The sequence below is a fragment of the Sylvia atricapilla genome, chromosome 24, assembly GCF_009819655.1.
Source record: "Sylvia atricapilla isolate bSylAtr1 chromosome 24, bSylAtr1.pri, whole genome shotgun sequence".
NCBI lineage: Eukaryota > Metazoa > Chordata > Aves > Passeriformes > Sylviidae > Sylvia > Sylvia atricapilla.
In genome coordinates this window covers 3,436,543-3,462,661 of record NC_089163.1, presented here as the reverse complement: position 1 = coordinate 3,462,661, position 26,119 = coordinate 3,436,543, and the positions used below count along the sequence as shown (strand labels likewise).

Below are 26,119 nucleotides of genomic sequence, written 5' to 3'. Positions count from 1 at the left end.
AGAGTAACAGGTAAAAATGAGATCCACATGCTTTGTTATCATCTCATTCAAAGAGGCTCCAACAGCCTCGGCTACACCTCAGCTCCAGGAAGGGATAAAAGGTTTGGGTAAACCTCTCTGGCTGTTGTTTGAAGGGTCGTACACTCACAGCACAGCCCTTGTCTCATCCCATCTCACGTCTGCTCAGCTGGAGAGAAGCCGTGGAAGAACCCGGGGCTGCAAACACCACAGGGGGGAAGGAAGAGCCAATTCGCATCTCCTGCCAGCCCGGGGACAGTGGTGACAAAGCCTGGTACCTGCTCCCACCGGCTGGGTTGGCTGTGAGCAGCTGCTGGCAGGATCCCGCTGGTGGGGTTTGGGTTTGCACGGTGGGGCTATGCCAACAAAGCAGAGAGCAGAAACAGCGCCTTTTGGTCTGCTGGGAAGGCAGCCGGGGCTCTGAGCTGAGCATCCTGCGGCCCCGGGCCCCCTCAGCCAGCCCAGGCAAGGAGCAGGGCGCAGCTCCCATCCCTTTTCCCACTCTCCCGGCTTCTGTGGGGCGTCTCTGCTCGGGCTTTGACAGCAGCTCGAGTTCTCCCAGCGCGTTCTCCTGACTCTCACAATAATATATTCAGCAGAACTGGATACATTTCAAACCAGCTATTATACCACAGTGTGTTCCAACACAAATATATGCGGTGTAGTGCAGCAACAATTCTTCCGAGAGTTATTTCACAGATTGCAGAAACCTCACATTTCCCTGCCCCGGACAGAGCAACCACACTGCCGCAGCGGGAATTAATTAGAGGATAAACCTCATTAAAATCGAAGTGGGAAACTTCCCCACTTTCCAATCAGCTGCCCAGCAGCACGAGCAGCAGTTCTGGTGGTGGAGAAACCTCCCCACGGTGCCTCCATCCCAAGGCCACAAACCGTGCTGCAGGCAAGGCACGGACAAACGCACTGCCTGTCCCTTCCAGACGGAATACCGGGCACAAGTGGAAATTTCCCTCTTTTCCCTCCGCCCCACGAGGAGTGAAACGCAACACAAACAGCAGGGAGTGTGCGGGGGCAAAGGATGGCTGGGGTTGGTTTTGCGAGAGCTGCTGGGCCGTGGGTGGCAGCGTCACCTCATCCTGCTGCTCTCCCAGGAAAAAACACGGAGCAGACCCAAACTCCTCGGGAAAAGCCGACTTCTCCCTGCCCAACCCAGCGAAACCCTCAATGCCATCACAGCTCCCCGAGGATTACAGCCAGAGAAAGAAATCCTCCTTACAGCACCTAAATGTGCCGTTTAAACCAGGAGATCTGCTCTGGCAGAGCTGCGAGAGCCAGAATTCACCAGAGGGTTGGAGTGCAGGATGAGATCCGCAAGGAAGGAAAGGAGGGGATCTTCCTGATGGATGTGTGAACCGCAGGCTTCAATCCAATTTAGCAACCCATCAATCAAAGCTGCGGGTGTCACAGCCAAGGGCCGGAGCCGGGACGGTTTCAGTAGAGGGCACTCAAGTCCCAGAAATCTGCATTTCCCAGGTATTTTCCCTCTGATGTTTTAGGAGCCGACTTCAGCACATGAATCTCGGTAATGCGAGCGCTGAGCCTCATAACTCAGATTGATTGTGGTTCTATTAGACCTGATGCATATAAATCTAAACAAAACACATGTGGATGGAGCTAATTCGAACGAACCAGTTTAGATACCATTACAGAAATAAAGAGAAGCCTCTTTTTCTTCATTAGGATTGAAAAATGCTATAGCTATAGAAATGCTTATGTATTTTTCTGCCCGGTTCATATTTCTGTTCTAAAGCATTAGTCTGATTCGAAAACGTCCTTTGTCAATCAGCATTTCCCCCTAGATATTAATATCTCAACACTATTTTCAATTTTTGCAAGTGGTTCCTTTCCATATTCAAAAATAAGGAGTCTTACATCAGTGACTTGAGGACACCCATAAACCTACAGCTTTATTTGTAGGCGGAGAGGACTGGAATTTCTATGTATTTAAAGCCCCCCTAAGAAGCACACGATTTCAAATCTGATCTCTGTAATACCTGGAGCTCTAAATACCACAGGTATTCATAGTAAAAACAGCAGCACGAAAAAAAATAACATCCAAATACCTGCACAACAAACTCAAAATAACGATTCGACTTCTCCTCACTGGTACACTATGTTCACGAGTTATAAATACACCAGAGTTTGCATTAATTGATACACTCTCAAATGATGAATTGCCACATTAAAGCTATTTTCACAGCACTTATGAACTGGGCAAATATCTTGTATTTTTAGCATCGCTGTAACAAGTTAGCCAAAGCCCTTCTGCTACCTTTGATCATCCTTCAAGGCACAGCCAAAGATTCCTGAGGAAAGTCCTGACTCAGCTTGGTGTAAATCCCACTCCCAAGGCCCAGCATCCCACTGGGCAGCACTCACCTGTGCAGCAGCCAGAGCTCTGGGCCTGTGAGGAACTCTATCAACCTTCCAGGTGCTTCCTTCTTTTGTCCAGCCATGCTGTCTGTGCTGTAATTATCCATCACGGCCTGGCTGCTGCTCCAGTGGGAGCCTGGCCTGGCAGCTGGAGGTCACTGCTCACAGCTCTGGGCCCATGCAGCCCCTGCATGGGCATCAGGTGGAATTCAGTCTTTGTATAAGGAAAACAAAAAACAAACAAAAACCCCCAAGCAGTTATGGGGCAACACCTAAGAGAAGTGTTAAAAATGCCCTCTTATAGTCCTGCCACAGAGAATGCCCAGGGTGGTGCCCAGAGAGAGGAGCATTGCCAAGTCACCCTGAGGGATGGGCTGGGAACAGTGTGGGAGGCTGGGAATACAAAGGAAGGGAGACACAGCCGTGGTGGGCAGTTCTGCTGAGCACCCTTGGGTGCTTTGGGAAGGAGAAGCAAAGCCCATGCAAAGCCCAGTCAGGATCTGAACAGCCCTGGAGTGTTCCTCTGCCTGTGCCCAAGCTCCACTGCTGTGGTAATTCCTGGTGTAGTCCTGCCCTCTCTGACCTACATGCACCAGATGAGGACTGTCCATGACCTCCATCTGTGACTAATCAAATCATTTAATACAAAATAAACTGTCTGTGCTGGCCCTGCAGTAGGATCCAGTGGCTGAGGCTGAGATTGGAGCTTTAGCAGTGCCTGGTACTGACAGAAAGGCAAGAAGCAGCATCCCAAACTGACAGAATATTTTCTCCCAGCTACAGTTTCAACACTCCACAAAATCAAACCTCTTCTCCGTGTCCTGGAGTCTGCAAAGAGCAAAGACTCTTCAGCCACAGCCGAAATAGCCCTTTTTACCTGCTCCCTCCCAATAGCTTTGTGGGGCTTTTTTATCTCCAGCTGCAAAGAGTCACCAGGTTGTGACATTTAATTTTACAGCAAGTTCACAGAAACAGCTGTCCTTCGCTTAAGCAGTATGTAAAGAAATTTTCCTCCGTGCCCTTTTGCTAAATCTTATCCATTTTTGGTGTCAGGAGGGATAAAAATATCCCTAACACGAACCAGTCTTTTCTGTCACCATCTTGGGCACAGGCAGGAGGGCTCGGGCTGGGAGCTGGAGCCTTGGCCCTGCCCACCATCAACACCAACAACCCCCTCCCCTAAGAGCTCGCAGGAGGCTGAGCAGCACCTCTGCCTCTCTGGCTCGATGCTGAGGTGGGAGTGAGACGTCCCCTCCACCGTGACACGGCGCTGAGAGCCCACACCACGCTCAGGGGCACCAGCCCATGGCCCCGGAGAGGCACCGGTGACACCCCGACCGAGGGAGGCACCGCAGCATCTCTGGGACGGGCTGCTCCTGCCCCGGGCGTGGACATCTGCCAGAGACTCTTCCAGCTTTTCCTTACGATTCCGTGTTGATGACGGCTGTCACATTCCCTGGCCAATCCCCCGCTGCTGCTGCTGCTGCTGTGCAAGCACCAGAGCCCAGACAGCACTGCAATGGGCACGCAGGGAATCCCTCCCGTGTCCACCTCGCTGCAGCGCTCCCGTGCTCGCTGCCTGCTGCCAGAGGCAACACCCAGCAACTTCTCTTTGAGATGTAGAATCAGTAATGACTCGCGGTGTTCCTCCTCCAGTCCACACACCCGGAGCTGCTCCGGGATGGGTCTCTGGATCATCAGCATTTCTCCCGGCACGGAGCACGCCGAGCTTGCCCGAGCGATCGGCAAGGAAAATTCAAAAGATGAGCAGATACAGAGTAATAGTATGTTTGTAAGAAAATTAAAGATTTGCTCTTCAGCTGTTCCAGGCTGGAGTCAGCAGACAGCTGGCAAATGGGAACGATTGGAAATGATGGAATAGATCAAATTATTTAAAGGAGAAAAAAAAAATAAAAATTCTCCCTAGTCTGGCCCAGCACGTTGACAAAGCAGCTCCCGGTCCGAGGCATGGGCAGCCCTTTGTCTCTGTCACCGAGGTCATTAAACTCCCGGCTGCGGAGCGCGGGCCGGGCACCCGCCGCGGGTACCGCTGCTGCAGCGGCCCCGGGGACCCCGGCCCCAAACCCCGTGCCCCGCCTCTCCCCGCTCCCGCCGGCGGCGACACCGGGACCCCCGCGGTAATACGGGACCCCCGAGAGCTTGGGGGACACTGGGCACCCCGCCATCTGCGGGACAGGGGGCAGCCGGGGGTAGAGGGAACAGGAGCCCTCGGCGCTGCCTGAACCCCCAGGACCCCCGGGAGCCCCGCAGTGTCGCCCCCCGCCCCGCGGTGCCCACCGAGTGTCCCTTTGGCGTGTCCCGGCCGCCGGCGCTGCGCTGGCCCCGGGGGAGCGGGCGGCTGCGGGTGGCGCCGGGCCGTGTGTCGGGGTGTCAGCGGCGTGTCAGTGTGCCGGGGTGTGTGCCGGGGGTGTGTGTCAGGGGGTGTGAGTGTGTCGGTGTGTGCACGCTCCACTCCGGGGCTTTGCGCGAGCCGCGCATCAGCGGTAGGAGGGGACAGAGCCGCTCCTGGGGCGCACCGGCAGCCCCGGCTCCGCAGGTGCCGCCCGACCGGCACCGGCACCGCACGGCTCGGCACGGCCCGCCTCGGCTCGGCACGGCGAGGAAGGGAGCGGCCGGAGCTGGGGCTGCCGCGGGACGGGCCGGCGCGGCCGCTCTAAGATGTGCCATGAGCCGCCCGGCCCCGGCGCCGAGCTCCGCCTGAGCCCCGGGCAGCAGCAGCCGCCCGCGTCCCCGCTGCCCCTGGGGCCGTAGGGCCGCGCCGGCCCTCGCCCTCCCCAACGATGCCCCATCTCTGGCCGGCGCTTCGCCGCGTCCTCTGGGAATACTGGGCAGCGCTCCTGGTCGGCGGCTTCTGGGGACAGAGCTCGCACGGGATGCCGCATGTCATCCGGATCGGTAAGGGCCGGCGGCCGCGGGAGAACTTCGGGGGCCGGGGCGGAGAACGCGCTGCCCGGGGCCGCGGAGGGGGATGCGGTACCCGGGGCTGCGGGATGCGCTGTCCGATGGCGGGGCGGAGGTTTTCCCCGGGGAAGGATGCCCCGGCCGGGGTACCGGGGCGGCGCGGGGGCTGTGTCCCGGAACGGAGCGGGCAGCGCTCTCGGGGCCAGCGGCCGCCCCGGGCGAGGTGAGATGGGGGTGCTGGGCACCTTGCGAAGAGGAGAGGAGGATGCTGTCCTCCTGGAGAGTGTGGGGTGCCGGTTCCACAAGGGGAACGCTTTGCTCCCGGAGAGGAGGAATGCTTTGCCTCTGGAGAGGGAGGATGCTGAGCCCCAAAGACGGGGGATGCCGAGCACCCAGAGAAGGGGAGATGTTGATTCCCTGGAGAAGGAGGATTTTTGCTCACAGAGATGGGGGATGCCGAGCCCTCGGAGAGCGGGGATGCTGAGCTTGTGACAAGGAGGGCTGCGGTAGCCGGGGCGAGGAGCCGTGTGGAGCCTGCGGCAATAGGGTGCTGTGCAGAGGTGCTTTGACCCAGGGCTGGATGTGCCCAGCACAAGGGACAGACAGCCCGGGGGGACCCGCGGCTCCGAGTCCCGCTGCCTGGAGGATGCCAGTGGGCTGCCTCCGCTGCAGCTGCTGCTGAGGACCAGGCGTGTTTCATTAAATTGCTGAGGTTCTGGGGAAAATTAATTTTTAATAATGTTACATAAAGTAATTGCACAGATAACATCCTGGGAATGAGTCTGCGATCTTTCTTTTTCTAATTAAACGAGATACTTGTTTTAATCATGTCATGTAAAGAACGGCGCCGATTTCTGTTACATCCCATGCACTTTGCCATTAGTACACATTCCTAGGGATTTGCTGTCTGCCCACTAAAAATTACAAGGACGAGTTTACCTGCCTCTTCAGGCTTCAAATTTTAACTCAGAGAAACCAGTGAGAACTGAATAGATTTGTGAACAATTTTAACTGGAAAAGAAATGGTTCTTACTTATGCCAGTGCAACTGCACAGCAGGCATACGAAAGCCAGAAAGAGAAAAATGCTGGTCCGGAGGGACAGGTGCTTTTTGAAGTGAAACACTGTCACCTCCAGCACGGCTTGGAGTGGCTGCATGGCCCAGATCGTCTGATGGAAAAGGGTCCGTGGTTGATTGCTGCAGGGTGAGCATCTGGTCTCCCCCAGACTTCTGTGAATGGGGCACTCCGCGCAGATGTTATCCCGTGCCCATTGCCGTGCCAGAAATATTGGTGGAAAAGGTTAATGGATCTGCCTCGGAGGCCTGGGGCCCTGGCGGCTGCTGAACTTTCACCAGCGCCAAGCTGCTTAGTATGCTCAGCCTCCGCCTGGAACAGCTGGAAATGTTTTGTGCCACACAAACCCACTCCCGGCAAGGCTCCGTTGCTGCTGACAGGGTGCGCTGGCCTTCGCCAGTCCCACTGCAGGAGCGGGGAGGAGGCGTCCTGCTGCTGTGACAGCCCCCGAGTCCGTCACCAGCCTGTCCCCACCAAGAGCACCGCAGTGCTGTGGCCGAGTTTCTCTCCCCGACAGTCCCGGGGCTCGGATTCCCTTCGGGACCCACAGCCGTGTGCAGGAGGGGCTGTGGCAGCTGGGCTGGCAGCTCCTCCTGCTTTCGGCTTGGCAGCAGCGGGCCTGATTCTTGGTGGCCAGAGCCGGCTGCTGCCAGGCTGTCGCTGGAGGAGGAGGACGAGGGGCAGCTGCAGCTGTGGCAGATGCTGGCGGGGGAACGGGCTGAGGCCGCTGGGGCTGGCGGGTGCTGAGACTCCCGGGGATACTCATGGTGGGGATATTCAAGCTCAGGAGTATCCCTGCGGGCTCCGTGGAGATGTTTAGTCTCGACTCTCAGTGCCTCAGTTGTCCTCCTGAAAATGGATTTTTCTAAGCTCAAAGCAATCGCACAAAAGGACAGAGGAGAGATTTCGGTGCAGAGGCTGCTGCCAGCCCTCCACGAAATCACTTGGGTCTGCTGCAGCTCGGCTCCCCTTCCCCGGGCAGGCAGGGAGGGATGGAGGCAGGGAGGGAGGGATGGAGGGATGGAGGGATGGAGGGATGAAGGCAGGGATGGAGGCAGACAGGGAAGGATGGAGGCAGGGAGGGATAGAGGCAGGGAAGGATGGAGGGATGGAGGCAGGGAAGGATGGAGGGATGGAGGCAGGGAGGGATGGAGGGATGGAGGCAGGGATGGAGGCAGGCAGGGAGGGATGGAGGCAGGCAGGGAGGGATGGAGGCAGGCAGGGAGGGATGGAGGCAGGCAGGAAGGGAGGAAGGAAGGTTTGCCCGCTGCAGGAACACAGCTGTGCCACTGCCAGCACTGCCGTGCCTTCCGCAGGAACAGTCTCGCTCTACCTGCTGAGAAATCCCACAGCAGTCAGCCCCTCACTGAACCGCCTTCTTGATCAGTAAAATAAGAAACTTAAAAGATCAGAAAAAGGCTTTAATCGGGGCTGCAGGGAGATCTGTGTTTACCTTCTCTCTCAGCTAAAACTGGCATCATTTTGTGACCTCTTTTTCAGCCCACTGGAAAACTGCAGCTTCTTGCCCTGCATTAATTCGAACAAAGCTGCCCTGGCCTTCAAGTAATTATTTTAATTATTAGATTATGCCAAGAAGTGGAGAACACTTAAGTAACTATTGGTTTAGCACTGAAAATCAAACCAGAGAGAAAGCAGGTAACTTCTCAAAGATCTCTTTTTTTTTCCCCTTGTGAAGCTGACTATTAAAATAAATACAGGGAGAGATATCTAAGAAAGGGAAGAAAAAGCCAAAAGCGCTCTTTCCCTCACCAGTAAAATATAAATATTTAATCTACACATCTAAACATAATCTATACATGCGCCCGTACAAAGAGAAATCTGTGCCTCGTTACTGGATGGGGGTTTTTGAGCAGCAGTTTTGTATCTGAAGCTTATCCAACAGCTGCTCGGTTATTACGCAATCTGTTAAATATTTGAAAATGCCGTATCAGAAAACACCATCCGGAGCTGCTCCAAGTGCTCAATTCAGCTCCGAGTTACTCCGGAACAGAGGCAGAGAAGGGTGAAGGTGTGATGAGCTGCCCCGTGTTTACCCTAAATTTAAAAAACCCTGCCAGCCCTGACTGCGGCTGAGCTCCGGGAGTCACACCCGGCCCCGAGAGGCGCACGGAGCAGCCGAGCGAGTGTTTGTACCACCGTGCCCCTGGCTGCTAAAAACACCCAGAGCGAGGTGGTTAGGGCGCCGTCGAGAGCCCGTTTGTGTAACCTTTCGCTCGGATTCAAAAGCCGTAGTGGCACCTTTCCAGGCGACAGGAGGAGAGCCTGATGCCATTTTGTGGAGCTGGTGGCACCGTCCGTGACAAAGCAGGGCAATGGGTGGCGCAGGTGGAGCAGAACTGGCGGCTCCAGCAGACCCTCTCCAGCCGCCTGCTTTGCTGAAGCATCACCAGAAACCGCTCGGAGGGTTATTTTGGGGGATGATGTGTTAGTGAGACACACGTCCGGGTCTGACGCCAATGGGTTGGGAGCAGTAAATTGTAAAGAGTAGACCCTTGGCGCTGGGCAGGCAGCAGGAGCTGGGGCTGGGGGCTCTTTAGTGGGTTTGTACTCGGGTGCTGCTGAGGAGGTGACACTGAACCGCCACTTGCTGCCACCTCACTCCTGCCAGGAGTGCTGCTGATGTGTCCTGTGAGGGCCAGGACACGGGAGGGACACAGCCCTGCCCTGGGTCACCCCAACCCCAGCTGTGTGCTGGGCCACGTTCATTGTCCTTGCTGCATTTTAAAAGGCATCACCTCCGCTTCTGGGTCCTCACTTTGGTGCCAGGTTTTTCACTAAGGTTCTGTTCCTGCTGATGTTTGTGGCAATAATCCCACCTCGAGCATGTCTGACAGTCCCAGTCCTGTGTCTCTGAAGTCGCTGTGAGCGGGATCAGTCTCCAGCAAAGCTTTTAAACAAACAACCCTGCATGAGGAATTTATCGGATTTTATTTCTTGTAGTGCCTCTCTAAGCTGTGTTTGCATAGAGAAGGGGTCAGGGCATTGATTGTTTGTATGATTTGCAAGTAAGACAGAAAACACAATCAAATTGGAGTCCGTGTGAGAAAAAAAATATCATTGATTATTTTACACAAATACATAGAAAACAAATTCTGTGGATAATTATCCTGCTCTGTGTGATTGGTTTTTCTGAGGCTTATTATGCCTGTCAGGAATCTTATTTTGAAACCACCTTCCCACACTCTGCAAATGAAGTCGTATTTTTAAAAATAAAGGCAGAAACAGGCTTTTCCAGGCTGAAAAGGCAGCACCGAAGGGCCGGGAGCTGCACAGCCATGGGGGACATGAATGCTGGTGTGGGGATCCTCAGAAAGGGCAGCTCGAGGGCTTTTTCTGCTCAGCTTGTGCCTGGTGACCAGAGTGTCACCAGTGTCCTTTGGGGAGGCACCAGGGTGTTTTTAAATCACTACTATTGCCTTTGTAGCTTCTCCTGCATTCCCTTTGGGCATTTCTGTGACCATGCGCCCACTGCTCAAGCATTTAATGCTTGATGAAGTTATTTCAGGTCATGAGGAGCTTTGTGTGTCAGATAACACATTCTGGTAATTTCAGCAGGATAGGAGGGCGGCAGTGTAAATTGTTTGGTGGTGAATGAATTCTGAATACATTTGAATAACAATGTTAACTCTTTATCGCAAAATAGTCTAATTATTTGATCTTGGCATTCTCTTGAGAACTTCATACAGGAAATTAAGATCAAACCAGAAAAGAATAGACTCTCATTTATCACGAGGCAGGAGAGACAGCAAAACAGACAGCTCCGTGCTGGGCTGCTGCCTCAGGGCACTCGGACAGCGCTGGGGCTGGAGGCAGCAGGACAGGGCACAGCCTGAGGGGTGAGGGAGCTGTGGTGGGCTTGGTGTGCACCGAGAGAGGTGGGTGCACATAACCTGGCACCGGGACACGCTGGGACACACCGGGACACACCGGGACACACTGGGACACACTGGACACACCGGGACACACCGGGACACACTGGGACACCCCGGGACACAGTGACACACCCAGGGACACAGTGACACACCCCGGGACACAGTGACACACCCAGGGACACCCAGACACACCCCGGGACACAGCGACACACCCCAGGACACACTGACACACCCCAGGACACAGTGACACACCCCAGGACACAGTGACACACCCAGGGACACAGTGACACACCCCAGGACACACTGACACACCCCAGGACACAGTGACACACCCCAGGACACAGTGACACACCCAGGGACACAGTGACACACCCCAGGACACACAGACACACCCCGGGACACACTGACACACCCCAGGACACACAGACACACCCCGGGACACAGTGACAGACCCCGGGACACACAGACACACCCCGGGACACACTGACACACCCCAGGACACAGTGACACACTCAGGGACACACTGACACACCCCGGGACACAGTGACACACCCAGGGACACAGTGACACACCCTAGGACACAGTGACACACCCAGGGACACACTGACACACCCCGGGACACAGTGACACACCCAGGGACACAGTGACACACCCTAGGACACAGTGACACACCCAGGGACACACTGACACACGCTCCTGTGCCATGGCAGCTCTCTCTCGTGCCGCAGTGTCACGTCTGGTTTTATCACCAGCAGGCGCAAACCCGCCTCTATGAACTTCATCTCTCCGTCTCTGCTGTTTTTATTAACGAAAGCCAGCAGAGGCCGATGCTATGGGAAGGTTCCTGTCAGCGCAGCCACGCACGGAGCGACACTAAAAAGCAAGCCCCGGGAAATGAATAAAGCGCTCCTTGGGCACAGAGCGGCACTTCCAGGGAACCAGCAATCCCAAAGGCTCTCCAGCCTGCCCGTCTGTCGCGATATGCCCCGCATCGGCAGAGGGCACTGCCCGGCCGCCTCCCGCACCTCCTCCCGGAGCACGGACCGCCCGACGCTCGCTCCGAGCCGCGGGAGCTGCCGCGCTCCAGCATCTCCCTGCTGGAGGGGACGCGGTGCCAAACCCGGTGTTAAACCTCCTAATCCAGTGCAATGTGCGGCTCCACCAGTTTCGCCGTCTCCTTCCCCTGCCCTCGGCTGCAGCTCCGAGGCGATGCTGCCCCGGCGGCTTTTCCCTCCGCGCAGCCGAGGACGGGAGTGCGAGGCTTTGGAAAAGGCAGATAGAGAGTTGAAAGAGCCAGAAGGGCGGGAGAAAAGGGATGGAGGCAAGGGTTGAGAAGAGCTGAACGGGAGGATAAGAACTGCTCAGCGGAGGGAATAGATGTGGGATGGAACGGGAGTGCTGTGCCCCTTGGAGGATGCAGGGTTTGGCAGGCAGGGGTTGTAGCAGCACGGGCCCATGTTGAGGGGATCCAAACGGGCCCGGGGTTCGTGTGTTGGTGCATTGATTCGTGTTATTAACAGCGAGAACAGGGACGATGTGCTGCTATTTACCACTTGTCATAAAGACTAAAATAGATGCCGGTCCTTAGCACAAGCGAGAGAGCTCTTAAAGCAGGTGGAGGGCTCAGCTCATTGCTTTCTCTTTGCTCCTGCACCAGCTTTTTTTTGTGGTTGCATTTAACCCCTTCTGCCCCCTCTCAGCCCCTCTTGTGCTGCCCCCGGGGCACGCACATCTTCCCTGCTCAGGTTTGCACGGTGAGACTCTCACCAGCCGGGTCCTTGGGCTTTAAATCCGCAGCGAGCCGCCGAGCACGAACACACAAACACGGATGTGACTGCTCCGTTATTTCTGGCAGGGAGGATCAGCAGGGAAAGGCGGCTCAGCTGAGGAGAGCGTGGGGTACCCCTGCGTCAGAGGCAACCCCAGCGCTGCTCTGAGCTTCCCCCACACTGCTCAGCTCTGCGGCACTGCCGGGAGAGAGGGAAGCAGACACCAGCCTTGGCCACCCCTCAGGATGTGTATTATTTAATACTTTAGTCCAGGGACCTCGTTAGACCTGGGGTATTTTTGTTGTTCCTCAGCCGACAAGCAGCACCCCTCTGTGTGGGGTCAGATGCAGAGAATAGAGATCAGAATTGGGAAGTGGTAAAGGGAGCAGCTGGCACATCGTGTATCAGCTCCCTGTGCCCAGGACGTTCAGCACAGCAGTGTGACCTGGAAAGCAGCAGGAAGGACTGGCATTCCAAAGGCACGGACCATGTGGGTACGTTTGGCGAAGTTTTTAAGCAGACAGAGAAACCAGCTAATACCAAAGGCACAAAATAAAGGCTTTGAACTACCTAAGTGTTCAGATAAATTCTTGAATTTGGGCCTTGCACCTTGCTCATTGCTCTGGAAACTGGTCACTGGGGATCCCCTCTGAGGGGTACCAGGTCCCCTGGGACTGGAGGGCTCTGTCACACAGGCTTTTGAGACAGATTCCAATTTCATCCTTGGCACCTGCAAGCAGCAGCTCCAGGAGCATTAGAGGTGCCCCTGCAGCAGCTGGGTGGAACTGGTGGTTCCAACCTCGAGAAAGGACTGGGATGAGGCCACAGAGGCCACTGGGCAACCATTAGCTGGAAATGACACCTGATGGCCACGGCACATCCAGCCTGGGGGACTTGGAGGGGACCAGACGAGCTCTCTGAACTCCTCAGCTCCCAGGAGAGTAGGGACGTACGTCATTCCTAAAATAACAGAGCTGGTACTGCAGAATCCAAACTCGATTAGAGAGGTGGAAGTGAACGGGGAGAGAACCAGCGTCGCCGTGGGCGGCTTCCCCCCACTCTAATGAATAGACGGCTGTCAGCTCGCACTTTCCTCCCTGGATGAAACAGTAAATAAAATCTGGTATAACCCACAAATTTAGCTGAGTTACGGCTGTCTATTGAAGTGTTAGACTTGTTGGTTGGGTTTGCAGTGAATTCAAGGCACTCTGAGGGAAGTCACCGCAGTGATTGTGAATTCCACCCCCTGGGGGACGCCGTGCCTGTCTGGGCACCCAGGCTGAGGGTTTTTTCCTGGCTGCAGCAGGAGTTTTGTGTTGGGAACAGGGTGGATTTTGGTCTGAATGGAACAAACAGCCACAGCACCTGCTCAGCAGAGGATACAAGGCTGGATGTCCTAGAATCCCAGAATGGTTTGGGCTGGAAGGGACATCAGAGCTCACCTCATTCCATCCCCCTGCCATGGGCAGGGACACCTTCCACTATCCCAGGTTGCTCCAAGCCCTGTACAGCCTGGCCTTGGACACTTCCAGGGATGGGGCTGATGTACCCTGGGGGCTCTGTCAGCTCCCCCTGCCCCGTGCTGGCACGCAGGAACAGCTCCTCAGCCACGTGAGGGGGGTTCCCTTCCTAGAGATCCTTGGGACAGACCAGTCCTTTAGCACTGCAGAACTCCAAGATGATGTTCTTTTATCGGGCGTGCAGCAAAAGGTACATCATGATTAACCTTAAAAGCTTACGCTTTTTCTTTGCCTGTTCAAGACAGATTTATAATATTTCCTCTTTCTTTTTGAACACTGGATTCTTAGTGCAGACAGTGATTTATTGAATAATCAATTTCCTTATCTACGTAACACATTCAGGTGATCCATCAACGCCACATAATCAATCCAGCTCAGGATTTTAAGTGTATATATGTATACTTGTATATATATATATTTTCCTCCTGTACCGTTGTCAGGCCAAGTAATGTCTCCCTTTCTTTGCTCCTTTTCCCAGTGACTTTTGTTTATGGTGTGTAAAAGAAACCCCCCGACGTTATATTACACCTTGTAAGTTTTACGGTACTTGAGAGGTTTATGTGCTATGAATGTAAAGGGCAATGCAATAACGCAAAGGGCAGTGAGACATTTTTAAGCTCAGAAGGATATACACGGAGCTGAGGAGATAAATCTGGGCGCATAATCATCCCACTGTGTCTCTCCTATTTATGAGAGGGAAAGACATTCGCTGCAAATCATGCTGCAGGTCACTGGTGCCCTGGTCTCTGCTCTGGCTCTGCTTTATTGGCTGCTTTAACTGCTCTTAATCTGCTTGGGGATCTCTGCCCTGGTTTGGAGCAGTGGCCAGACCCAGCAGAGGGGGCTCAGCCCGGGTGGGATGTGATTCCTCATCCCTGGGGTGGTTCATTGGTCTTGTGCAGCTCAGGGACTGGGACATGAGGAATTTGATGTGTCTGTCCCTTGTGAGTTGGGAAAGGGCTGAGCAAGGGAACGAGCCGTAGGAGGAAGCAAGAGGAGTCACAGTTGCCAAGTCTGGAGCTTATGGGTGGTTTAGTTGGGAAAGAGGAGCCTGGGTTCAGCCTCCCACAGTGCTGCTGGAGTTTGGGCTGGGCAGGAAACTGCTCCCAGAATAGGTCTGGGAACTTCAGCAAACACTGTTCCTACAAGGAACAGGAACTTTCAGATCCCTGAAACAATCAAGCCAAGAATCCCTCTCAAACGTGAATATTCAGAATTCGGCATTTGCAATTAGCAGCAGAATTGGAGACAAAAAGCCATTACTCTCAGAGGTCAAGAGAAGTTGTATACAAAGGTCACTGTTCCATGTGCTTCGTTCAAAATCCAATTTGTTTTGTGGGCTTACGATGGCAGAAACGCTGATGATTCTGCTATTGCCACATGTTAGGCACTTTCTGTGCAGGAAAAGATTTTTGCCTTAATTACTTTCAGTTTTAACTGTCTGGCACAGAGAGAGGATTTTCCTGATTTGAACCATCTCATCAAAAGTTGAGAACTTAAGAAAGACTGAGAACCTTGAGATGTAGCAGAGCCCCATGGAGATCCCAGCAGTAGGAGCTGATGATGGCCAGTGTCCTGCTCCCCATCGTGACAGCAGCTCTCCAGAATGTCCCTGGGATGGGAGGAGAGGAGAAGAAGCTGCAGGAGAATCCTCTGAATCCATGTCCTTCCCATCCAAAGGGTTCTGCAGAGCCCAGCACCTCCTGCTGCTCCAGGTGCCATTTGTTTCAGCAGTAATGCCATTACCACTTCAAGCTGAACCAGGGACCTGTAAAAAGGAGGTTCTTGGTTTAAATCTCTGAGCTATAAAATCTTAAGGACCAGCTCTTTCTTTATAGGGAAAGAAAACCATTTTCTTCCTCATTTTATGCACTTTTGTTCCTTGTGAATTTTTATTTCTGCAAAAGCAGTTTTTGTCATCTTTGCTTAGATGAAATTCAAAGCAAGACTCTGGATGTTTTGCTTCAGGGTGGCGTCTCAGCTTGGCTCATAATATTTGAATGGAAATAGGACCTGTAGTTTTCTTTCCTATTCATCTACATCACAGTGAAAGGGTTGTCCAGAACAAGTGTTTCAAGATCTTAGATGAAGCCGATAATATTTTTTAAAATGTAAGTCTTGTCCCTGCACAGTTAATCAAATCCCCTTTAGGTTAAAGTTACAAATGAAGTGTTGGATATAAGAAATGCTCAGTTCTTCCAGCAGCTGCCTTCTACCCTGTGGTATATTCCAATGGCCAGAACTGACTTCAGATGTATACCCATAAAGGATCTGTAAAAAAAAAAAAAACAGTTAGAGCTATCTTTATTTAATTTTCCTAGACATTAATGCAGTGGTTTCTGTTTGACTCGTTTTCTTTCCTGCAGTGTGAGTTCATCTTTGAAATGTGGCAATTTCAGCTGCTGAATCCATTTCCTCCAGCCGAAGGGAGAGCAGTGGCACGGGGCACCCAGAACCCAGCCTGAGCTGCAGGTCCTCCTCTTTACACTTCGGATTTGCATTTTTTTTTTAACTTTTTGGAGGCGATTCTCACCTCATTGGCTGTCACTCCCTTTCCTCCTCCCCCTTACTCCAGGGATCACACGCACACTTGGTGGGAAGAAATAACTCATCCTGAGGGATGAGCCACAGCAAAGCCCCTGATCCTTCCTCAGGTGTGACCTGCCCTGGGCTCCTGCACAAACACAGCCACTCCCTCGGGGACTTCCATCTCAGCTGCTGAACTCCCCTCCTCTCCCCCAGGCCTCAGAAGTGGAGGGAAGGGATGAACACAGTTGCAATCCTGAACAGGCTGTACTTCCTGGTATTTTAAGAAAATGCTGAATTTTAAGACAATTCTGAGTTTCCTCAGCAGCTGGGATGGGATTTTCATGACCAGTGCTTGAGAATAGAATGTTCCTGGCTTCCTAAACCTCCCGTGAGGTGCCACCAGCCTGGGTGACAGCACTGGTGACACCCTGAGCACCCACACTGACCTCACCACCACATTAATTAAATGGAAGCTTCCCCCCAGCCTGGTGACCACTGATATTTAGTGCTGGCCCAGGCACCGGGTGTCTATATTCTGTGTTATTAAGGTCATTCTATGTGGTTACACGACTCTTTGTGCTTGGTGAGTGTTTGTGGGGAAACCAATTTCCATATGAATTATGGAAGTTGATACCAACAGGGCTGTAATTCGTAAATTGTTCTGACAGCAACATTTTGTAACAGAACACAGAGAAACCAGGGTAATAAAACTTGCCATTAAGGGAGTGGACTTGTGAGTCCTAGAAAGAAATCTTGTCCAAGGATTATTTATGATCATTGCACACCAAAATGTGTTTTTGCATTTTTATTGCTGGCAAATTACTTGTAAACCCACCAGGGAGCTAATGATTTTTCCTCTGAGGCCAGGCAACTTCGTTTTGGTTTATATATATCCATTTCTGAGACCAGTTAAGCTGTCACTTTTGATTTATATTAACAATAATTATTTCAAAATAACCTGGGTGTTAAAGTGTTAACTGTCCTTTGACTCCAGCTGACAAAACCGACAGGACCTGCCGGGGCAGGTTTTCCCTGGATCACTGTAATGGTGCTAACTACCTCTAATGGGCAGCACGGATTATTTATGTTCTTCTGCAGCTTCTCATTAATTTTTCAGAGCGCTCGCTTGACGAGTTCCGACTCCTTGGTTCCTTCATTAGTGTCACCTGTTCAACAGCGTGGAGCAGTGCAGGTGACACTTCAGGGAGGAGCATTTCACCCCAGGCTGTTTTAACAGGAGCAGGAAGGTCTGGACAAGAAGGAGGGAGCAGGGGCAAGAATTTAGTGAGGTTTTATCTTCCCCAGCAGGGCTGGCTGGCTCAGGGGCTCAGTGGCCTGAGTGTGCCTGGTGGCTCCCATCACCCAGGGCTGGTTGCCCGTGCTCTGAGCCACCCTGGGCACCATCCAGGGCAGTGCAGCTGTCCCAGCCCTTGGCAATTTTGGCTTTTCCACCATGAGGGATCCCTGTGCCCAGATCCTCTGGTGCAGCCCTGGCTGCTCCTGCCGCCACCCTGTCAGCTGGGCTGAGTTCATTCTGCCCCTGTTATGTCCTGTCCCCCCAAATGCCACCGGGGCCTCTGTGCCACTTTACAGGACAGCACCTTTTACCTGCTCACTCCTCAGGATGCTCCAGTCATTCCCAGAAGGAACACCCTGGCTGCAGGGAGCTCCAGATCAGCCTCACAAAGGGTAAGGCAGCACTAAATTATTCCTTGACGTGGCTGCCAGGGCCATGACACCTCTGGTTTTTTTGTGATGTATAACCTTGGACAGACTTTTCCTGGTGGAAGAGAGGCAGGAGCTGCCTCCAGGGATCGCTCAGTGGTGCCCACCCATGATTCAGTCCCTGGGCACAAGCAGCAAATGGATGGAGATGTTTGTTAGCTTTTGGGGGTCATGGGACATTTGTACATTCATTACCAAAGTCAGCGATGACTAATTGCATTTTTGATCGTAACGGAGCGTTTTGTCAGAGCCACATTTCCTTTATGGATTTTTCAAAGCCTTATTTTTAGAGAAGTATTTTTTTGATCTGTTGTTGGCTCCTGTTCTGCTTTATTACAGACTCCCTGCATGGCTTTGAACAAATGACTTTGCTCTTCTCTGCGCCTCAATTCTGTACTTGTAAAATAGGGCTGAGCACACCACCAGCTCCTCTGGGCTGTGGGGACGGGAAGGGTTTAAAGCCTGCAGATGTCAGTAGCCGAGCTCGCCACACCCAGCAGGATCTTTGAGGCAGAACAAACAGAAATGAGCAGGCACAACCCTATTACCAGTGAAATACCGAGATTATAACCCGGGACTCTCTGACTGGAGCAATTCTGGAGGAAAAAAGAAGAGTATCCTAAATACACTTAACTGCTTATTTAATGTGGATTTTAAAAGTTATTTATGGAAATTTAGCAACTGTTTACTCAATCCAGGACTGGGAAGGCTTTAAAACATACTCTTAATAATCCCTTTGTATTTAACTAACATACAATAGCGTGTGCTATTACATTGCAATTACATCCTATTTGAGACACTTAATTAAAAGGGAGGCTGTAATAAGCTCCCAATTGTTTGGCTCCTCAGCCAGACCCACACGATGGAGGATTCTGCCTGTCAGAGGGTGCCAAACACATCCTGGAATGACACAGTGGCAGCGTGGAGCTGGTTTTGTGTGGGGCTGGTTCTGTGTGGGGCTGGATTTGTGTACGGCTGGATTTGTGTGGGGCTGGTCCATTTGGGGCTGGATCTGTGTGAGGCTGGTCCATTTGGGGCTGGGTCCATTTGGGGCTGGTCCATTTGGGGCTGGGTCTGTTTGGAGCTGGTCCATTTGGGGCTGGGTCTGTTTGGAGCTGGTCCATTTGGGGCTGGGTCTGTTTGGGGCAGATCCGTTTGGGACTGGGTCAATTTGGGGCTGGATTTGTGTGGGGCTGGTCCATTTGGGGCTGGTTCATTTGGGGCTGGGTCTGTTTGGGGCAGGTCTGTTTGGGGCTGGTCCATTTGGGGCAGGTCCATTTGGGGCTGGATCTGTATGAGGCTGGACCAGCAGGGTCAGGACCCCACAGGGCTCTCAGCAGACCTTGGGGATCACTCCCACTCCATATGGGATGGCTCCAACCCTGGGATGCTCTGGGAGAGAGGCTGGGCCATGGATTCTTTATGCTCCTGGATTCCAGAGCTCCCCAGGACTGGCCAAGGGTGCTCTTCAGAAGCAGCTGCCTGGCACAGCAGCTCTGGCTTCACCCTGCCATGGCAGTCAGCACCAGGCCCTTCCCTGCAGGAGTCACCTCCAGCTTTGGCCAGAAGTTCTGACGTGGAGGAGCAGCCCTGAAAGGTGCACCAAGGCCAAAAAGCTGCCTGATGTCCATGGGATCCTTGGGAACCTTGCTGCCTCCCTGCCTGGGTGCCTGAGCAGCCCATGGCGTGTCCTGCTCTGTCCTGGCCTCTCCCACAGCTGGGAGTCATAAATGTGGCCCCCAGAGCCGTGCTGCTGTGGTTATCCTGCCCCGTGCCAGGCTGCCACAGGCGGGCTCTGTGGAAGAGCTCTCAGACATCTGTCTGCAGCCAGCTGCTTGCCATCCCACCAAGTGACTGCTCTGCTTCCCTCAAATAAAAAATAATCATCCAAGCCCCCTTCGATTCGAGCCTGCTGGAAATCAGAAGTGACAACAGCTTTGTGCTCGCTCCGTGGCAGGATATGGAGTTAATTTGTGTAAGTGATTCTTTTGCTTTTAATTTATCAGCCTGAGATTCAAAACTGAGGAACACAGGGACCCCACGAGGCATGCCTGAATCTTTCAGGAGTGGAGCTTGTTTAATCAAGTGCTTTAATGTAGCTCTTAATTGTGTGGCTGATCCTACAGTGCAAGGGAGGTGGGATAAGAGATCCTCCTGCCCCCTGGGTCACTGTCCAGGTCCTCACTGTGGTTGTCCCTCAGGGGTAGCAAACCTCAGAGCAAACCAAACTCTTCTCCTACAGAGAACTGATAAAGTGCAGAGTGATCTGTGTGCAGCAGCTCTTTGGGTTTTGCAGGGGATCTCGAGGCCAGCCCGGGTTTATGAGCTGCCCATGAACCCAGTGCACTGTGTCCCATAAAAATCCCTTTTCTCCTCTCAGCTCTGCAGCTGTGAAATTCCTCTTGCAGACTAAATCTAACCAGAGGATCAATGGAGGTTTTGGCAGGGCATGGTCCCAGTCCTGGGAGAAGTGAGTGATGCAGCCACATGTCAGAAATCCAGGAGAGCATTCCTTCCCTCCCCGGCATGGGCTGGAGGAGGCTGTGTCCTGGGATTTGGGTTAGGAAAGGAAGGATGCTTCAAAATGAAGGGGAAACAGAAACCTCCAGGTGTTTTCTGGTGTTCCAACAGCTTTAAAACGATGTTTAGATTTCATGTATCAGTAATTACACGCACTTGGGTGGCATTTAATGCCAGCCACTGATGGATGCTCTATAATCCTATAGAGGGAGAAGACGTTTGTTTTCTGAGGCTAACTGCACACAATCTGTTATTGTGTGATGTTGAATACTTCGAGGGGCTGGTGCCTTTCAGTGTGGAGCACAAAAGCCAGGCCTCCCTGACAATAACCCCCATTAATCAGGCTTCCCCAGCCCACCAGCCTCGGAGACCTCAACATCTCCTTTGTACGCCAGAGCTTGCCAGGATTCCACAGTGAAAAACCTCCCACCGATCTCCTGCTCTTTCTTTTTCATTTTATTTGGTTGGAACGGGAAAATAGCCTCCCAGTACAGCTCCCACTGCTTTAGCTGCATCTCCACACATTTCTTTTAAACTAACCGACAGCTTATGGTGGGAAGGAGAAGCAGCTGCATCTTGCTGGGAGCAGGGGAACTTCTTTTCCAGAGGATTCAGCTCCTTTTGTTTTCCACAAGAGCTGTTGAGTGCTCAGAGCTTTAAAAAAATACAGCCACTCATTCAGGCTCCTGAAACACGGGGAGAGGTGTTCTGTGGGCTCTCCAGAGAGCTGGAAGCAGGAATGAAGATTCCCCCAGTGCCTCACTGGCTGCTGTGCTTGGCTACACTTCCACAAACTCCCATGGGAACTGAAATTTTGGTGGTCATCTCAAGTTTTCATCACGGTTGGAGTGCTCAGCTGTGCTGTTTGATATGTGCCAAACTCCCCAACTCCTGTGAGTGGATTTGGGAATGGCAGAAGGAGAGGACACAGCCTCAAGCTGCTCTAAGGGAAGTTTAGGTTTGATGGAAAAAAATTCTTCACTGGAAGAGTGATTTGGCACTGGAGTTGTCTGCCCAGGGAGGTGGTGGAGTCACCATCCCTGGATGTGGTTCAGAAGAGACTGGATGTGGCACTCAGTGCCAGGGTTTAGTTGGTGAGGAGGTGTTGGGTCACAGATTGGACCAGGTGACTATAAAGGTCTTTTCCAACCCAGTTCAGCCTGTGATTCTGTGATTCCGTGATTCTGTAATTCTGTGAATCTGTGATTCTGTAATTCTGTAATTCTGTGAATCTGTGATTCTGTGATCCTGTGAGTCCATGATTCTGTGATTCTGTCATTTTGTGATTCTGTGAATCTCCAAAGTGAGCCTGCTTTTATTGAGGTGCTGAAGTGTGCCAGGGCTCCCAGAGGCATGTTCTGAGTGGAATCACTGCAGGGGCAGGGCTGGGCTGAGCTGGGCAGCACATGGAGCATGAGCAGGGGCTGGGGAAGGAGCTGTTGGTCACCTTGATGCCTTGGGAAGGCTGAGCTGGAACAGAGACTGGACAGAGCTGGAGAATAAAGTAGATATTTATTAAAAGGCCTTTAAGGTACACCTTGGGCAGGACAAGAGCCTGGCCAGGGCTACACCCAAGGTGGACCCAAAATGGGCACAAAATGGACACAAAATAGATGAGGTAATGAGGTCTCACACTTTTAGGTCTCACACTTTTATAAGTTTTGGTTCATTTGCATATTGAGATTTAAGTGTCCAATTACAGCTTTGAGTTGTGAAGTCCCATCCTTTTTGTTTTCCTTCTTCAGCTCACTGTTGTTTGTGCTTTTGGGCCTGAAAACTTGTAACCATTGTCTTTGGCCTTCATCAGAAAAGGGATTTATTCTGCGTACCTACTCTGTCAAGAGCTGACTGACAATATGAGAACTGCACCTCTGGGCAGCATAGAATCTGAAAAACATGAAAGCTCAAACTTAAGCCATCAACCTGCCTGAGAAAGTGGATTTGAGGAGAGCAGAGGGTGTGCCAGGATGGCTCATCCTCTTCCTCTTGGCCAGCGCAGCACAGCCAAGCCACAGCTGGCCAGATTCCCTCAGGGCAGGAGAGGCCACGGGTTTGTGGAGCTCCTTGGGGACAAGGGCCCTCCACAACGATTTAAAGCACTTTGGAAAAAGCCAAAACATGCAAGAAAAGCCAACCAAGCTCGGGCTGCAGCTGGACACTTTGGTCTCGAGCTCTGTGTGACCTTGACCTCCTCCAAGCTGTATTTTCCTCCTGCAGTCAGTTCCTGCCTGTCCTTGAGGGGCAGCTTCTCAATGGAGAAAAGACTCCTCTGAGCTGCCAGCCAAAATAAACCTAATTGTTGCATTGTGTCTGAGCAACTCTGAAAGTTGCCAGTAACAGCTATCTCAGACCATCACAATCAACATAATTTTAGTCCTAATTGCTAAGTATTGCTGTAGAAAGACTGGTTGTCTTTCTGCTCCAAGTCCTCACAGTTGCTCTCCCAGGTTTCAAGATGCAGCGAAAGTTTTTGGGTTGTTTTTTTTTTTTTTTCTTCTTCTTTTTTCACACTACGTTTCAAATGCTTCATTGTCAAACTGGTTAAAAGCCCTTATTTATAAAACGTGTGCGTCTCTTTCAGCTTAACTGAAAAGGCATTAAAATAACTGCAGCTGTGGAAAGAATAATTACAGCGAGATTTTGTCAAGGACTCTCTTGTCTGATGTTGCCATCTGTGACATGGTGAATGCAAAGATCATTTGAAACATAGGCAGTTAATGTAGAGAATAATTTCAGAGCTTTCGATATTTATGGTAAATTATTTAACTTTATTGTTTGGTTTTATGGCCTCATTATTCTGTGTCGTAAGGATCTCTGCTTTTTCTGTTGTTCTGCACTTCGATTTCCACTTTGTGAAGAAGAGAACCCTGCAGTAAAAGTAACACTTCACACATTTCAGGAATGTTTCAAGGAGACATCATACTAATCAGATTATTTTCATGCACCTCAGTATCATCCTTGATGCTATTTAAAAAAAAAAAACCCAACTCTGTGGAGTAAGATCTTCTTTTTGACCAGGTGTTAATAGTCCTTCAGGCATGGGCAGTGACAGGGGCTGGCAAACATTACACTGTTGCATTAATTTTCTCTTCTCTCTCGGAATATCGTTTCCGAGACTCCCTCTGAGAGGACACCACTGCATTATTTCCTTCAACAACCCCCGACTGGCCAAATTAGGAACAGACTGTCGCACTGGAAATGAGTAATTGGCTGCCAGAGACACAGAAGAGGGGACTTGGCTTTCCCTGAGACTGGCTGTCTGTGCACAGGGCTGGCGCTGGAGCCCAGTCCATGTGCTCATTAATCAAACGAGGGCACGAGAGCTCCTGCCTGGGCACTGCCACCATCCTCCAGCTCCTCCGGCTCCAGCTGGGGGTGTCCCGTGTCACCTGCATGTCCTGCCCCACGGCAGGTGGGGAAAACACCCCTGGGAGCATCGCCCTCGTGTGCCCAGGGTGCAGCTCCTCCACTGGGCTCTGAGCAAGGTGTGAGCAGCTGCCTGCAGGAGGAGACTGTGATGGGCTGAGGCTTTTCTGGGACTACCTAAAAACAGAGGGCAGAGGAAATTAAGGGGATAAAAAGCAGTTCTATTTATTGAAGGGTCTTCAGGTGCATTTAGGGCAGATGAAGCCCCCCAGGGCTACACCCAAAAATGGACCCTGAGTCACAGATTTTCACACTTTTATAAGTTTTGTCCATTTGCAGATTGAGGGTTAATCCTCCAGTTACAGCTTCAGGTAATGAAGTCATTTACCCCAAGTTTGCTGCCCCAACTCCCTTTAGTTTCCATCTCTCAGGCCTGAGGCAGTGAGGTGTCCTTGATCCCCAGGCCTGGAGAGGAATTGTTGTGTCTGCCCGAAGTGGGGAAGCAGCAGCTAACTCTGTATATGGAGTTTATAGTTATACACATTTATACACATATATACGTATTTTATATAGAATATAAAAGCTAAAATCCCAAGGCATCAGGGTCACCCTGGGTACAGCACCTACTGCAGCCTGTTCTTTGCTGTGGCTGCTTACTGCAAACCACCCCACAGCCTTTCTGTGCAGTCCAGGGGATGCTGCTGCTCACAGAGGATGAGGTTTGCTCCCTCTGGGGAACTTAATGTGGCTCCATCTGAAAAGCATCCATCAGCACTTTCCTCGGGAGTGCTGCACAGAACATCCTTAACGGCCCCATGAAGTGCAGCAAGTGCCTCCACCAGCCCTCCCTGCCCCTGCAGCACTCCCACAAGCCCAAGGATAGCTGAGACAGCCCAGCAGAGCTATTTTGTCTGACGTGAATTTCTCAGTGGAACTGGGATTGTCTTTCTGCCAGCTGAGGGCTGCAGCTCCGTTGTGTGGTGGCAATCCTGGGCAGCTGCTTTGGAGAACGTGGAACAGAACTTGGGAGGGATTAGGAGCCACCTGCGTGCCCCTGCAGAAGAGTCTCTTCCCACCAGCCTGCCTTCTGCACCGGCTGTGCGTGCCCTCTGCAGCTGCTCAACATCTGGATCTCTGTCTGGCTCTGTCCACGCTCGGGAGGCACCACAGCCTGAAGAGCTCCACCTTCTCCAGGATCACTGGGAAGGGGCACAGGAGCTCTGCCCTGCAGGACACGGCTCTGGGCACTTCTGGAAACCATCTGGGGGAGCTGAAATGCTGCAGGGGGTGGGAGGGGAAGGTCAGGAGCTCACAGTGCACAGATGGGCAGCAGCAAGAGTGCAGAAACCTTAGTGCAGCCAGCAGGGCAGGGGTGGCAAATCCAGCTGCTGTGGGCTTACTACAAGGGGAGCAAAACTGGGAACAAACGCGTGGGTCAGGGACTAGTCGAGAAGAAACCAGGTGACATTCATTTTCCTATCTACAATACAGCCCTGGGGCAATTCCCTGTTTGCCCTCAGCCATCCAGGGGCACGAGAATCCCTCAGGAGGTTCTCCTGAGCCTCACTTCCCACCTCAGGCTGTACAGGAGGCTTTGCCACATTTAGCTCAATCTTTCACATTTCTGTACCTAAAATTAGACGCTGTGCTCCATCCCTGCACTGCCGGAGTTCCCAGCTCTGGGGAGGTCGATGTGCAAATGTCTGCAAGCACATGAAGAAATATTTAAAGAACAACATTTGCAGACCCCTGGAAGCCAGACACTGCCAGGTGTTCCTTTATTTGGAGGAAAAATAAATTTTGGTAATTTGTCTATCCCTGGTAACTTGCTTTGCAAAACAATGCAGCTCATTTTGGAAACAAATGAAGCAAAAGGATTCAAAACTGTGCAGCTGATGAAACACAAAACAGTTCCCCACTAGGGATTTTTCCTTTTCTCTGAGCAGCACTGGTTTCTAGGCAGTAGCATGTCAGAGAGTGAGGGCTCCCTGTCCAGATCAGCCCCAGGTGGAGCAGGAACAGGAAAACACTGGAGCTCCACGACAGCCTCAGGTATTGACAGCAGGAGGATCATCTTTGGGATTCCTGATTCCTCAAAGACTGGCTGTTTTAGTGATGGGAATGTAAAGGCCCCAGAAATCTCCTCATGCAGTGATGTGCTTGTCCAGTTTGGATTCCTCTTGCTCTGTTGCAAGCAGTTCTTTGGACAGATGGACACAGGAGCCAGGAATCAGCCATAATTCCTCACCCTAAAAGGCTCTTTCCTGCAGCCTCATAGTTTGTGTATATATATATATATATATTAAAAAAAACCAACCTATATATATATTAAAAAAAAAAAAAACAGCCTTTGCTTTGGCCCTGAGGAGGCAGAGCAGGAGGGACAAT

General features: G+C 52.1%; 1 protein-coding gene across 2 annotated transcripts in view; it reads left to right on the top strand.

Moving 5' to 3' along the window:
* The first annotated feature begins 5,061 nt into the window (after window positions 1-5,061).
* GRIK3 (glutamate ionotropic receptor kainate type subunit 3) overlaps window positions 5,062-26,119 on the top strand; it is a 108,627-nt gene continuing 87,569 nt past the window's right edge. For both annotated transcript variants that reach the window (XM_066335461.1, XM_066335460.1), the window contains exon 1: window positions 5,062-5,328. In XM_066335461.1, the coding sequence (XP_066191558.1) occupies window positions 5,214-5,328 (115 nt within the window). In that variant the 5' untranslated portion in view covers window positions 5,062-5,213. The remainder of the gene's footprint in view (window positions 5,329-26,119) is intronic.